Source organism: Dermochelys coriacea, chromosome 7 (assembly GCF_009764565.3).
Source record: "Dermochelys coriacea isolate rDerCor1 chromosome 7, rDerCor1.pri.v4, whole genome shotgun sequence".
Classification (NCBI taxonomy): Eukaryota; Metazoa; Chordata; order Testudines; family Dermochelyidae; genus Dermochelys; species Dermochelys coriacea.
In genome coordinates this window covers 67802319-67817665 of record NC_050074.1, presented here as the reverse complement: position 1 = coordinate 67817665, position 15347 = coordinate 67802319, and the positions used below count along the sequence as shown (strand labels likewise).

The following is a 15347-nucleotide window of genomic DNA, read 5'->3' as shown; positions in this document are numbered from 1 at the left end:
CACACAAAAAAGAAGCAGGATTATTTAAATACCCATTTTTCACCTAAAACATAAAAGGCTGAATTTTCCTCTAGGAGAGTCATGCCTATCTAAAAGAAAAGAAACTCAAGCGAGTTCTGACAGACGAAGTTGCCACTTGAATATTTCTTTGATGATTGTGGAAGAGGACCTTGTTCATGAAAGGCTCATCATCTCCACAGAGATCTATGGCCAAGGATGGTATAAATTGATTTGGAGGTCAGTGGGGTTGCCCAGCATTAATTTATCATTGGATGGACTGAAAGAGTTTTATTTAGAAGTTACTCAAGATTCATTAATTTATATGGAGCACCATTATTCAAGTAGGTTTGAGGGGGAAGGGGAGGTAGGGTCCTACACTAATCGAGGGCAGAATTTAGTAAGCGGGAGACCAGGCAGGAAGTGGTGACACTCATGGCATGGGGCACTGGCAGGCAAAGTTTAGTCTAGGAAGTAGGCTTAGTTCTTGGACTACGTGATGTTGGATAAATGTTTCAGATCTTCCAGACGTGGTTCAAGGGACAAAGTATTTTCAGCAGGAAGACTTCAGCTATGGAACTCTTATCATTAAACTGACACTAACCCTAACAGTGTTCAGGCCTAAATGCAAGCCCTACATTGTCAGTAAGACATCCCCTGAGAAACAGCATCCTAAGACAACTGTGGAATAGAAAGCAAATGATCAAAACACACACATACACAAAGCAAGAATTGTCCATTAAGGCCAGTGCTTAACTACCACAAAAATACATGCCTCTGGAAAAAAAAAAAATCCACAGACAGATTTCATTACATAACCAGACTCCTAGTCCTGTATTTTAACCACAAGATCATCAAAGTCTTATCAGCATGAATCGTGAAGTGTATCAGGAATTAAGATTTCTTTAAGCAGCTTCAACTCCCTGGATAACATAAAAAGTTTGCAATCACTGGGCTCCATTAAAACTAGTTAATTAAACAGCAGTAGTCGCACTCTCTCGTTACAGACATAGAACGAATAGTTAACTTTATTTCTACTTGCCCCTATGGTGCAAAATACAACTGCAAATCTCACTTAGTATTGTAATCGTCACAGATAAAAGGCATGTTTAACATTTAGGCCCCAATTCTACAAGGGGATCTGCAAGGGCCCGAATCTGCTGGGGTGGCCTCCGACACAAGCCCTGAGCCTCTCTGCCAGTGGGGTGTCCCAGCAGAGCCCCGCGTGGGCACAAAGTTTCACTGAGCTCACCGCAGGAGCGGGGCTGTCTGGGAGACCAGGCCACCCCGGCAGAAATCAGCGCGGTGGCAGTAAGAGAGCCCGAGTGGCAGGGGAGCTTGGCGAAGGATGGGGTCTGACTGGCCAGGGCGGGCAGCGGAGGAGCTGGCGCCCGAGGCTCACGACAGGGGCCCCGCTCCCAGCGCCCTGGGGGTATCGCCACGCGACCAACAGCTCGCTCCGCTCCCCCCGCATAGTGTGGGGCAGTTTTCTCCAGACATAGGAAAAAATGAGCGGGGGGGGGGGGCGGGAGTTGGGGGCAGCCCGTAATCCCCGCCCACAGGGAGGCCTATGTCCTCATCCTCCCCTCCCCACCCCCACGGCCGGGGGAGGTGAAGCCACTGGTTGCCCTGGGAGCAGGATCCGGCCTCGGACACCCCAGTTACCCACCCGCCGGAGAAGGGAGCCTCGCAGCCCGGCCTCCCCCCCGCGCGGAGGGGCTTAGCGACCGGAGGTCCCGCCGCGCCGGTGCCTCCAGCGACTCCGCATGGGCGCCGCGGCCGGAAGCGCGTCTCACCCAACTGCTCCCGCCCGGCAACAGCGGCTCGGGCGGGGGGCGGGTATTGCTGGGACACCAGGCCGGGCGCGGAGGGAGGCGCCCCCTGACCGAGCTAGGCGAGGCGCTGAGCCGGTCCCCTCCTTACTGGCCGTGGGGGAGGGGGGGCGTTGCCATTGTCTGCGCTGGGAGCACCTATTGGATACCCCGGGAGGTGGGCGGGCGGGCGCCCAGTAGCCCCCCGCCCCACCCGCTTGGGACCCGGGACCCAGGACCCTTGCCCTGGGACAGCGCCTCCCACGGCAGCGCCCCGTTGCTGGGTGTTTCCCCATCGGCTCCCTGGCTCCCGCCTGGGGGGGTCCGCCAGCGCCGCCCGCAGCCGCAGCGAGGACGTTGGGGATGCGGCCCCTGAGTCCCCGTCCCGACAGTGACGGCGGGGGTCTGCATTGTCCTGCCCACAGTCTGCCTTCCCGGCTCCCTTGCTGCTGTGTGCAAGGCTCCCCGAAACCAGAGGTGACCCCGCCTAGGCAGGGGAGCCGAGCGCGCCCAAAGTTAACACACCGGCAAAATACAGACTTGTTTGTGGGGTTTTCTAGTTTCTTTCCTTTTTAGCACCCCTGCTATTGTAACAGGGCTAACATTGTAACAACACGGTAGCTGGACATTTTCAGACGGATCGTGATTTGTAAGCTGACTCGTAAAAAGGGCACGTGGCACATCTTGTTCGTGTTATGTTCTGAGATTCCACAGTTAAGGCAAATAATTATGCACCTGCTTAACTTTATGCAATGTGAATGGTCCCACTGAGATAATCAGGGCTATTGACGGGGGCTGGGGGAGAGGGAAGGGTAAGCAGGTGTTTAAGCCTTCAGGAATGAGACTTAAATTAAGGGACCTGTAAACAAAGTGTATTTTCATTTAAACGTGGGCTGAAGAGTCCCTGAGGGAATGTTTATTACTTTCACAGTAGCCTTTAAAAGTGATACACCGCGGGCAGAAAAGTGATTCTGTAAAAATGGTATGATTTTCCGTATTTATTCTCTCAGTAAATCTGTATCAGAGTTCCTTGTCAAAAGATTTTTTTCTCGCTAAAAGTCCTGCAAACTCTGCTTCAGATTTGGTGATAAAACTGTCATTTTGGTGTCAGTCTGAAGGTTGTGCAATCAGTTTAGGTGACAATTTTGTTAATGATACTTGAAGCACCATTGAACCCAGCTTTCTTCTGTATTGAATCTGCACAACTAGCAGGGAAAATTCATAGAAAAAGTATGGCATAGGATAATGGTGTTTCTCTGTAGTCTGATGATTGCACTGTTTTAATTACACAGTGAAGTGCCACATTTTCTATTATAGTAGAATAGGAAAAGTTTAAAGCCTCATTTTTCTCCAGTTACATACTATTTATCTGATATGTCCAGAACTTCCCTTCCCACCTTTTGTTTGTCCTGTCTATTTAGGCCCCACTCTGGCAGACATTTGCAAGCATGCTTAATTTTTACAGTTCTGAGTAGTCAATCAATGGGAATAAAATTAAGTACATGCTTGTTTGTGGAATCAAGGCCTTGCCTGTAAACTCTTCAGATACAGTACCCAGCACAATGGGTTCCTGATCTCAGTTTGGGCCACTAGATACTAGTGAAATACAAATAAATGAAATAATAATTGGAAGCTTCCCATTTATATCTAGACCTTGCAGACCTTTGTGTTTGCTTGAGTCAACCCCTGAGGAATCTTTTCTGTGTTTCTGCAAATAAATGTAAAAGATCTGCCTGATTCCCCTCCCCCATTTTTTTTAATAATTCTTGCTATGAACATAACTATATATTGTTTACATTTCCAAGGAGTATAGAAAATCTTTTTTATTAATGAAAACCAGCAGGAGTTTTTTAAAACCATACACTGAAATTATGCATCATATAGGGGCAAAATCCCACATATCTTAAATACATGATAGCAAGATGTGGCATCTGATTTCAAATATCTTGGGAGTAGTAAGAAATAGTTGTTTAGCAGAGATCTGAACCTTCACTCCATACTTAGGCAAATTTTCTATAAATTTTAATGAGGAATTTACAAGAGTAAGGGGTGCAGGGTTGGGCCCTGATTTATTAAATGGAGACAGCTGTTCTTTGAAATAATTTGCAACAAGAAAATGCAGGAACGGCCTTATGCCAAACAATACAAGAAGCAGAGCTGCTAAAAAGGGGTTTAGGTCATGAATTTCTTTTCCCTGTGATGCTGCTAACAGAAGGAGTGAGCAAAGGGTTGGTTGTGTTCCTCCCTCTCTGGTCCTCCTGCCGGAAGATTAGTGGGGCGGCTTATGTTAGAGATTGCATGGGATAAGGGTCCTCAAGCTTCCAGTTGGTTTCATTGTGCTCAGTGACATTTCTGAGAAGATAAGAATGTATGTTAAAGGTAGAAAATGAAGAACTGAATAGCTCAGAGACTTGACAGCGGGTTACAGAATCTTTACCTTTAATTTACCAGTTTGAGTCCATGCCAAGTTAGTAAGTGAATAAAGCTTTTGTTACCATCTAATCTTTTTCCATGACCTATGTGAACTGAAGAAGAGCTCTGTGTGGCTCAAAAGCTTGTCTCTCTCACCAACGGAAGTTGGTCCAATAAAAGATATTACCCATCTTTCTATGTGAAGTGAGTCAGTCTTAAACAAGCTTCCAGCTGACAAGACGTTCACTGTACCAAAACCACCACCAGCAATGGCATTAACTGGAATCTTTCTTGGCAGTCTCAGAATCTATCCACTCTTATTTTGAGCTATTCCCTGAAGAGCAGAGCTCTTGCACTTGGGGCATACACTTGCACTTGGGGCATACAAACCTGAGGGAAGCTTGTAATGTCATTGCCTAGGCTAGACCTGCTCTGTAAATAATAACCAGAAGACTTTGGTCTCCAAAGCTCTGAGTTCTGCAACTTCTGCAAACAGTAAATGTAATTCAATAAAATCTACTAAAAAGAGATTGTGGAAAGTCTTTAAAGTGACATTATAAAGGAGAGCATTTGTATTTAACAAGTCCGGGCAGATTTCCTTATTGTGGAATTCATGCTAGACATGACAGTTTAAGATAAATGCAATTTGCAACAAAGGGAGAGGACAAATTCACACCTGATTACCAGCTCATTTGGATAGAGCACTGCAGTGTGCCATGGATATTTGGCTACTAAATTCTTTGTGTGTAGAAAAACATGTATTCTATGTGGCCTTGAGATACTGCATGCTTGTGAGAAGTAACCATAATAGACTCCGCTTTCATATTTAAACTACAGGACTGATCAATGAGAAGCAATTCCCCATATACACAGAGCACAAGCCCTGCAGCAGTCACAAAGGGATACTAAATGGGAGCAGCGTGTGCTTCTCCAAGAGAAAAAAAAAAAAAAAAAAAGCTAGTGTAGCTACCTCACATTGCCCGTGGAGCAGTTCTGCAGGCTCTGCACATGTCTGAGTGATAGAGGCAGCTGGAAGGTCACAAGGTAAATAACCAGCTCCCACAAGAGACGGGGGCCCTGTGTACTGTTACACAGACTCACTATTAGTCTATGTGCTCTTTTGTAGCACAGGAGAAAATACCGTACGCAGAACTTCGCTTCCTCCACCCCCCCAACTACATCATCATCTTATAGAGCAGGGCTGCTGCACATTGAGAGGTACACAATGCCGCTTAGGCTTTCCATCAGCCTCCTACTCAGTCAGTGGCCATCTTCAGCTGGTACTTTTTGCGCTTTTCATACCTTCAGTGCATGCAAGGAGAGGGGATGATTTCATCAGCCTTTCCCCCTTGGGAAAAAAAAAAGTTTTTTTGAGAATCTCATCCTAATAATTTGTCTCTGAAATTGATTCTCTTTACTCTCGGTGGTGTAGCATTCAGCTAAACTCTCAGAAGTAGAGATGCAGTTAGTCTTTGAAGGCTGATGCAAAGCCTGTCAATGGAAAGACTTCTGGAACTAGTGTAGAGCCAGTGTGTGACAGAGCGACATGCTGGTACTACTCATGGAGGGAAAGATTCAGGCCTCCAAGCTACAGAACCTTTTGCAGGCACAACCGCAACTTTGAAGGCCTGAGGCTGTAGTAGCCCACACCATTAGTGCAGTTCCTTTCTCTGCAGACAGTGGCTTTTGGATTTGCCTAGTTGAATATACCCTTAACTAGTATAGGTCTACACTTAAAATGCTACAGCAACACAGCTTCACCACTGCCATACTTCACTCTAGACAACCTACACCAATGGGAAGGGCATCTCCTGTGGGCTTAGGTAATTCACCTCCCTGAGAGGCGATAGTTAAGTCAAGGGAAGAATTCCTCTGTCAATTTACCACTGTCTACACCAGGGGTTAGGCTGGCTTGACTATAGCCGCTCAGGCATGTGGAGTTTTCACACCCCAGAGCACTATAATGTAGTTAAGCTGATTTAGGCCTAGTTTACCCTAGAAAATTAAGGTTTTGCTACCGCTATCCATTCCCCCCAAATCCCTGCTTGCTGGGATACAGCAAGCCTTCACACCTAGTGCATACAGAGTGCAGATCTTCTGCACGATTCCCCAGTCTTGCCCCCCTTTTCCACAGTAGCCCCTCCTTGGTCACAGCAGAGAAGAGTGGTCAGACTAAGATTCTACTCCTGAAGTCCTTACTAAGTCAAAAACTCTCAAATTAATGGGAACTCAGCCACAGGAACCCTTGCCAGCAGCTGTAATGAATCTGATGTGTTTTGAAAAACACCACCTGCAGTAACGTGCTACTTCTCTCAAATTAAAAAATTCAAAGTGCAGTGGTGGATGCTGTTTTGTTTTCTTCAATCATTTTTGTTTTTGAAAATTATTTGAAATGTCTAGAAAATGTGACATATGAAGGGAGATTGAAAAAAATTGGGTTTGTTTAGTCTGGAAAAAGAGAAGACTGAGAGGGGACATGATAACCTTTTATGTACTTAAGACTGTTACAGGGGAGGGGCAGGAAATGTTCTTCTTAACCTCTTAGAAAACAAGCAGCAAGGGAGGTTTAGATTGGACATTAGGAAAAACACTTCCTGTCAGAGTGGTTAAGCACTGGAATAAAATTGCCTAGGGAGGTTGTGGAATCTCCATCGTCTCACCTGCTCTTAAAAATCTCCAAACACCCATCAGGGATGGTCTAGATAATATTTAGTCCTGCTATGAGTGAAGGGGACTGGACTAGATGACCTCTCGAGATCCTTTCCACTCCTATGTTTCTATTAACGAAGGTAGCTGCAACCTCAGTCTCTCCAACCCGCATGGAGCGGGTCCCAAGGGCCAAAATTAGTAGCCATCTAGAAGGTGTTACAAAATTATTGGGGACATAGGGTCAGATTCGGTAATACTTGCCCCACTTAACATCCATAACAAATACAAATTTTGTTTGTTTGAAGGGGCAAGGCTCCTGACAATTACTCTTATCTGCAGTATTATAGCCCGGTTGGGAGAGGCACAACACATAAGCTGGTCTAATAAAATATATTATTACCTCATCTATCGTGTCTCTCTAAATTTACTCTTATAATTATGTTCCAATGAAACAAATTTTTTTAAGACAAAAAAAAAAAAAAGATACTTTTGAGAACAGAAGTACAATTTCCATTTGACATTTAATTGAAAACTGAAAATTTCTGCATCTGAAGATTTAAATCTTGTCATTCACACTGCTGCATAGAAGTGTCTTTAAGACAACACATTCACCCTCCCTCTCCTCCCCAAGAGCCACTTTTAAAAAGACGACAGGCCCAATCTTCAGAGAAGCCAAATACCCCACACCTGCTCTGACTAAAACTGGAGTTCTGGGTGCTCAGCACTTCTGAAAGTCATGGCAAAGATCTCCCGAGTGGTTTTTATTAGCAAAGACTGCCCACTGCTCTAGAATAAGCAGGGGCTGAACCACTGAAGCTCTGCAGTACAGGCCAGTTTGGAGAGGCCATACTGGAAGCACAGGTGTGATATCCTGGCCCAGTTGAAGTCAATGGCAAAAAAACTCCCATTGACTTCAAAGGAGCTGTGATTTCAAGAGCTCAGCTCCAGTGCTGAATTCATTAACACTGTCCTTCAGAGCAGAAAGGGCATTGCAGCCTCAGGACTACTACAAGAGCCACAGAGTGGCTCTTAATCTGTTCAGCAGCCAGATTAGAGAAGCGCTTCCCTGCCCAAGACCACTTGCAGCCATTTTGTGCCACACCGGGCTACTTAAATAAGTAGGAGAATAAAAGTTTAGCCTTTAGACCCGAATTAACCTTTCATCATGTACTTTAAGTGTGAATAGTCTATTGCAACCAGTAGGACTGAAAGTGGTTTTAACCCTGTCACATTAGAACTCATGTCCCAATCCAGCAAAGTTTTTAAGAAAATGCTTGAGAGAGGTTTTTCCCCCCAGAAGATCAAGAGATTAAAGTAGTAACAATAAATACGCATTACTGAATACATTTTAGAAACAAAGTTTACTGAGGCAATTCAATCATAAAAATCAGTACAAATCATTGGATAATAAATACAATTCTTAGCACTCACATGGTGCCTTTTGTGTGCAAAACGCTTTATAGATATTAGCCTATGGTTCTTTGTAAGACCACTATGAGGTAGTTAAGTATTATTTCCATTTTAAATATAGGGATGATGAAGGCAGAGAAGCTAAGTGATTTGTCCAAGGCCACAGATGGAATCATTATAAAAGCCAGGACTACAACTCTGGATTTGTTAATTCTCAATCCATATGCAAGCCACTGGACTACCTCTCTGTAGCTACATCAGTGTAAAAAAGAAACACTTAGCTTATATTTGTCTTATTTTATAATATGAACAATGAAATTGATTTTAAAAAAAACATATTAAAGGTTGAAGCCAACATTTAAAAAGAATCCACAGCCATTTTTTGAGCATTATACAAACATTTATGAAAGAGACATATTAAGACATCCTGGCCACACTCCTGCAACCGCCTGAGTTTATGGACTTCAATCAAACCTCATGCAAAAACAGGGATGCCCATTCAGTAGCTTCTAGGCAGTTTCTTAAGGGTCTTTTGGTACCTAACACTCATTGATGTCCAAGATCAATGGGAATTAAGCACCTCAATACCTTTGAGGAACTGGGTCTCAGTCTCTTCAGGATCAAGCTCTACAGTATAGTGTTCAGAGTTCAGCTCAAAAGGATGCTTTCCTTCAAGTCCTGTTACAGCCCACTTAATCAGGATATTGTTAATCTATTTTTTCCCCTTAGAGAATTAGGGCTATGAGAAAGAAATGGTAAAGAACATAAGGTTTTCAAAAACCTTTTCTTATAGCAGAATTCACGCAATTCAATTAGAATACCACCAATTTGCACAAAACATTGCTTTTTAAGGGCTACACATTTTGTTCACTAAAAAAAGTACATTAAATACTTCTGAAAGAGGGGATACTAGCGACTGTAACTAAAGGCACATATCAAGTAGGAAAAATACCACCCCACCTCCCTGCAATTTCCACTGAAGTTTTCATTTAAAAACAAACACGCTATTTGCTTTTTTTTTTTGGTGTTTGTGCCTCCTGTGATAGCTTTCAGTGAAAGAAATGGAGTATACTGTATAGAAAATGGATTTTAAAAATGAGTAGTCACACCAGATATGTAGCACGTTCTTCCCATGAGGAAACAGACATAATTCCCTAAAATCTTTCCCATACCTCCAGTCAAAGCTAACTACCAGAAACTAACTAACTAAATACTCAGTGAACTGTCCTTGACCAGTAAAGTTATCTGGTAGCCAATTATAAACTAATACAAGATCACTGCAAGCAACTTGTTGACAATGCCCAAACAGAAAACACTCTGTGATGAAGTTATTCACTCATTTCTAGCAGCCACCTTCCAACTTCTACACACCTGCCTTCCCCCCACCCCTTACTGACTCACACACAGCTCTCATAACAAACTCTCAACACACTGGCCAGCAACACTCGTCAGCCTCTTCCCTCTTTCACCCTGACAATCATGCAAATTTATAAAGCATGAACATACACACCAAGCTGATTTTCAGGTATGACCTAAGTGGCAGCTTGAACGCTGATCACCAGAGGTGAAGAGGTAACTTCTACCACCATTTTGCTCTACATTTTGTTCATTTTCAAAGAACAAATCTAGACCAGTACCTAAGACTTCGTTTCTCACGTATGACCAACAAGGATCAAATTCATCTATCATATCTTTCAGTTGTTGCCCAAACAAAGGAACCAGAGGAGTCAACATCCTCTGAGATGTTACCTGACAGTTTGCAAATGTTGAAGGGGGAAGAGCAATGCTAGAAGAAACAGGTAAATCAATGTTCCACTCAGCCTGCTTCATTTTTACTTGTGGGTCTCCTCCATCATGACCTAAAACTGGACTCTTACTAAGATGAGAGGTGCTTGCCTTGACATATGAACACTCCTCATTGATCACTCCTTGACTAGAGTTTAAGTAGTTGATAGTCACAGGCATCCTGTATCCATTCTCTTTGGCTGCTGTATATTGAGGACCTTGACCACACTGCTGCCCCCCTAAAACTAGGGGGACAGCAGCCTGGAATAGATTTGTATCTGAGTAGTAGTTTTCAGGTAAAGATAGCTGATAGTATGGATGTTGCTGTAGTGGCTGCACAGGGTGTTGAATCTGGGAAGGACTCCCCGTGACTCCTAAACTGAATTGGTTTTCTCTTGACACATAAGAGGAGTTTAAATGAGTTGATGGGGTCTGGATTTGGGTTCCTGTTCTAAAAGTGCTGTCCAAGCTCTTGAAATGACCATCTAACCTAGGAAGTTGTTGCTCTGAATACTGCATGGGCTGACTAGGAACATTTTGATTCCCTTCTGGCAGACATGGCTGTAGATTGAGTAGACTCTGACCAGACTCAAGAGTCTGTGTCATTCTTGGCCTGTCTGGAAAATTGACAGTGAAGTGGGTCAGCTTCTTGTTGCCATAATCAGGTTTGGGAAAGGTGGGGGCTTCACTCTTCTTTTGGTTCAGCTGCCTGGCTCTTCTGTTTTGAAACCAAACCTGGGAGGAAATTAACAGAAAGTAAGAACCCATGATCATTCCTGTGAGAGGGGCCTTTTCAGGTGAATTTATTGATATAAGCCCCCTACCACACAAATCTACAAGGTCCAATTCTCCTCAGTTTCACCAGTGTAAGTCTGGAGTCAATGTACTGCTTCAGTGCAGTTCAGCATGCAAGAGTGTAGAATTTGGCCCCAGTTTGCCTCCCCCCCCCATTTTCCAGTTTAAAGTTGGTTTCTTTAACTATTTGAATGGCCAGGTATTTATGTCCCTCTCACTCTGAAATATCTTGCTAATGAAAACTATAGCACCCTTTAGAGGTCAGAAGCCCCATTCAGTTTCCATTAGTCAACAGAAAGAAAAAGGAGTACTTGTGGCACCTTAGAAACTAACAAATTTATTTGAGCATAAGCTTTCGTGAGCTACAGCTCACTTCATCAGATTCATTTTAGTGGGAGTTTGATCATGTTCTTGCCAGCTGTTTGAGGAATTTGCAACTAAGTCACTACTGGGGCTGGTTGAAATGAGCAAACCTTGGCAAAGGATTCAATTAACTTGTCAAAGTTTCAAGAGTTAAAAATAAACTGGTTGACTACCAGCTTTAGTCAACAACAAATTTCAAACCTTAGTTTCCCTTTTCCACCCAGTTGGAAAATAGGGGTTTGGCCCTGTTACTTGGCAAATAATGGGCCCCACCCATGATCCAATTGAACACTCCTGCCCTCAATGGGAGTAGCAGAGATCAATTTCCCCTGTCCTTGTGAGGGACTAAGCTTGGAGGGGTTTTTGTTTTAATTTATATACAATACAGATTCAAGTTATAGCTCCCCACTAAGGGCTAGATTGTGCTCCCCCTTGTGTTGGCATGGGCTTGCTCTCCTCAGTAGTCCTCAACCTTTCCAGACTACTGTACCCCTTTCAGGAGTCTGATTTGTCTCGTCTATCCCAAGTTTCACCTCAGTGAAAAACTACTTGCTTACAAGAAAAGTGTCACAGCACACTAGTACTGTAAAATTGCTTACTTTCTCTTTTTACCATGCAATTATAAAATAAGTTGGAATATAAATATTGTACTTACGTTTCAACATATAGTTTATAGAGAAGTATAAACAAGTCATTTTCTGTATGAAATGATAGTTTGTACTGACTTCGCTGGTGCTTTTTTACATAGACTGTTGTGCAACTAGGCAAATATCTAGCCGAGTTGATGAACCCCCAGAAGGTCTTTGTGTACCCCTGTTTGAGAACCACCGGTCTTACAGACGTCTGTGGAATTATTTGCCTGAGTGAGGGCTCAGTTGGAATAGTGACTGCACACGGGACTCTAAATCAAAGCTTTATTATTAATTTTACTGCATCTCTGATGGCCCCACAGCTATGGGAATAAGGTTTGCGAGCAAAAGGCTGCTTGGAGTTGTGAACTACAGTAGTTTTTTTAAACATACATTTCCAGTGAGTGGTGGCAGGCATTTCCCATCCCGCAAATAAATACTGTAATCTGGAGATCAGTTCTTTCTTCTCCGCGGATTGTAACCATTTCAGGCAAGGCCACGTTGGAGCCCGGTGCCCTCTCTCAGGTTTCAATTCCCCGGGAGATCAAGACAGATTCGGGCCCCACAGCGGTTACAATCGCGGGGAAGGGAACAGATCTCCGAATTCCGCCAACATCTAGTTCCAGGATCGGGCCCCGAGAGTGCACCAAAGCCTTTAACTCAGCAGAGGAGCCAAAACGAAACGGGACGGGAGGGCGGGGGGACTCTCCAGACCGCTCAAGCCTCCCAGCTCCTGTGGGAGGGCAGCAGCGCGTTGCTCCTGCTGGAGACACTTCTCGATCCAGATCCCCCAGTATCCCTTTACACGGCACAACGGAAAGGGTTTGTGGTTGCCACCGGCCTGCTGAAGAGCTCTAGTCCCTGACCAGTCACCAAAGAAAGGGAAAGCAAGGAGAGGGCAGAGCACCATTTCGCGGGGCGCCTCTCTAAACGCTAAGCCAGCAAAAGGGGGAAACGTATATTCCAGGTATTCCCAATGGGTAAACGTGTCCCAGTCTTTAAAACCCCCTACCCCAACCCACCCTGCCTCCAATACCAGTTTCCTTGCAGCCGGTATAGCGGGACTCGGGTCCCGTCGTTACAAGAAAGAGCCATGTCAGGTCACTGTTGCAGTGCCGTTCACAACAATCCGGCACTCTGGGATCCTGTGGCAGAAGAACCCTACTCTAGACCGACGGGGAGCCTTAGTCGTTCGAGGGCAGGATTTTTGCTCCGAGCTCCGCCGCGTATCGGGGCCTTGCTTGTTGTGAACCTCCCCGGAATAGTGCCAGGGCCCGTCCTGGGGGCAGAAGCAGTCAAGGGACACCCAAGGATCAGCTCTGGGATGGTTTGTTTACAGAGTGGCAGGACATCAGTAATCCGAAAAGCCTCCTTAACCAGGCAAACAGGGTGTTGAACAGACGTTGTAAAATATATATATATATAGCGACCAAAGCACATGGTTCCCCTTAAGCTCTTACCTGAATCCTAGACTCGGGTATCTCCGTCAGACTGGAGAGCCTCTCCCGCACGGTGATGCCAGGGTAGGGATCCCTTTCAAACGTTTTAACCAAGAGGTCTAGCTGGGCTTTGCTAAACGTGGTCCGTTTCCTTCGGCCTCCTTCTTTCGGCGTATTGGAAATAATGGGGCATTGCGTGACTTGTTCTGCATTTAAAAAATTGGTAAGTCAAGAACGTAAGGTCTTTGAGAAATAAAGTATTAAAACCTTTCACGAAGCACAAGAGCTGCTGTAAAGAACCATTGAACTTTTTCCGCTGGTAGAAGAAGAGGAAAAACCAATGGTATTGGTCTCAATGCGCCACACGGGTCTCGATTTGATCTAGCCCTGGAGGTAGCAAAAAAGCAACTGATTTTACAATCTTGACACAGTCAAAACTAATTTCAAGTAAGGTTTGTCGGAAGGGCTTAAGAAGAAGATCTGGATGGGACCTCTTGTAAGTCTCAGTCATAAGTTTTAAAAGAGCTTACTTCGCTTCAGAAATAAAGCGTTTGAAGTTAATATTAGACAGAATCCACACAGCTGGAAACCAATTGCATCCATACTTGGGCCACCATTTAATTTTAATCAAACTTTGGGGATATTTCTGAATATCATCATAATTACCTGTAACGCTGTTTTTCACTTCGGTAGGTTCCATCTTTGAGCTAGGAGCTTAGTAATTGGCAAAAATTGTCAGCTTTGTTTTTAAATCTTCACTCTGGGAGACTGATAAGGCCCCACCCGTTTTAACTTAGCTGCAAGCTCCTCGTTTGAGTAAAAGTGGATCCTTTAGTTTTATAGTCCCTTTCACCCCAGCAGTTAGCAACCCTCCCCCCGCCTTGGCTGCATCCAATGGGGACAAAGTGCTTTTATCATGTCCTATTTTGTTATCAATTTAAAAAGAAAACTGAGCTGGAGGTTTGTGTTGTGTTGGGCTGCCTTTTTTTTTTTTTTTTTTTTGTAAAGTCTGACTCAGAAATGTGTCCCACACCTCTATTGTAATCAAATCACCAAAATACACACAATTAGCTCTTGTCCCCTGAGTAGTAGCCAAAGTGTCTCTGACTGAGACCTTTAAACTCTCATATATAAAGCCGGTGCTGGCAACTGGAAAACAGGGTTTTCAAACGTTCAAGGGTACAATTTCCTCCTCTTATATAACATTTTATGGGGGCAGGGAGGAGGGGCAGAGGAAAGAAGGCCTTGTAGCTTCTCCTTGCTTCCAGGTGAGCAAAGCAGGTCTCCTGCTCCAACAGAACAGGCATTGTTTGTTTCTGCAAATCCAGGTCTACCTTAAACATTAGGAGAGCTCTAATTGTGATGATGGGCTTCCCGGCTGTGGATTTATTCCAGTTTAGAACAAAAACAAACCCAGATTTTAATGTTTTATGATATTATTACTTGTTTTTTCTGCTTCTCTTTTTTAAAAAAATAAATAAATGTTAGCTGTTTAGAATCTGTTTCCATCAGGGGAGTTTTACCATTGACATGAAGGAAATCAGTTAGTTAAAATGCCAGTGGTTCTACCAAACATGTATTAAAATAAAAACATACAGTGGAACATGAATACTTTAGTCACATTAAGGGCCACAGCATGTTGTCCTTATACTCTTATACACAGAGCTCACATCACCCACCACTGAAGTGCAACCACCTCTGGGTCACAATGCAACAACTTAAACACACAGCAATACCATAGTAGTTTAGAAAAGAAGGCAAATGCACTATCCAGTAAAATCTGCATATATGATAGCATAGAAAAAACACTTGTGGGTTTTGTGTAGACAACAATTCTGCACTAATGGAATGGACCAATCCCTCTACAATCCCCTCCCTACCCTCATCCCTGTCCTGCATGATTTTTGTTTTGTTATGTTTGCTTTCTTTTACCCTATCACTTCCATAACTTGGGCGGTTATGGCACACATCAATTCCATGTGATCTTCTTCATGATAGCCATCTTCAACCAACAACCCTCTGGACTGTGTGGAAGACTTTCCTTTCCATTCAAATGA

The 15347-nt window shown here is 44.0% G+C and overlaps 2 protein-coding genes across 11 annotated transcripts in view; both read right to left on the bottom strand.

Moving 5' to 3' along the window:
• BMS1 (BMS1 ribosome biogenesis factor) overlaps window positions 1-2102 on the bottom strand; it is a 39750-nt gene extending 37648 nt beyond the window's left edge. For 2 of the 10 annotated variants that reach the window (XM_043518568.1, XM_043518574.1), the window contains exon 1: window positions 712-769. The gene's annotated coding sequence lies outside the window, so the exon portion shown is untranslated. Of the gene's footprint in view, window positions 1-711; window positions 1000-1666 lie in introns of those variants that run through there. The other 8 variants (XM_043518571.1, XM_038410269.2, XM_043518572.1 and 5 more) reach the window with 8 other exon arrangements.
• Window positions 2103-8211: 6109 nt separating this feature from the next.
• Window positions 8212-14594, bottom strand: LOC119858865 (homeobox protein unc-30-like). Its single transcript, XM_038410356.2, has 3 exons — window positions 13957-14594; window positions 13312-13496; window positions 8212-10799 (listed from the first exon to the last, which is right to left on the bottom strand). The coding sequence occupies exons 1-3, from the start codon at window positions 13988-13990 to the stop codon at window positions 9801-9803; spliced, it is 1218 nt and encodes a 405-aa protein (XP_038266284.1). The 5' UTR covers window positions 13991-14594; the 3' UTR covers window positions 8212-9800.
• Window positions 14595-15347: the final 753 nt, after the last annotated feature.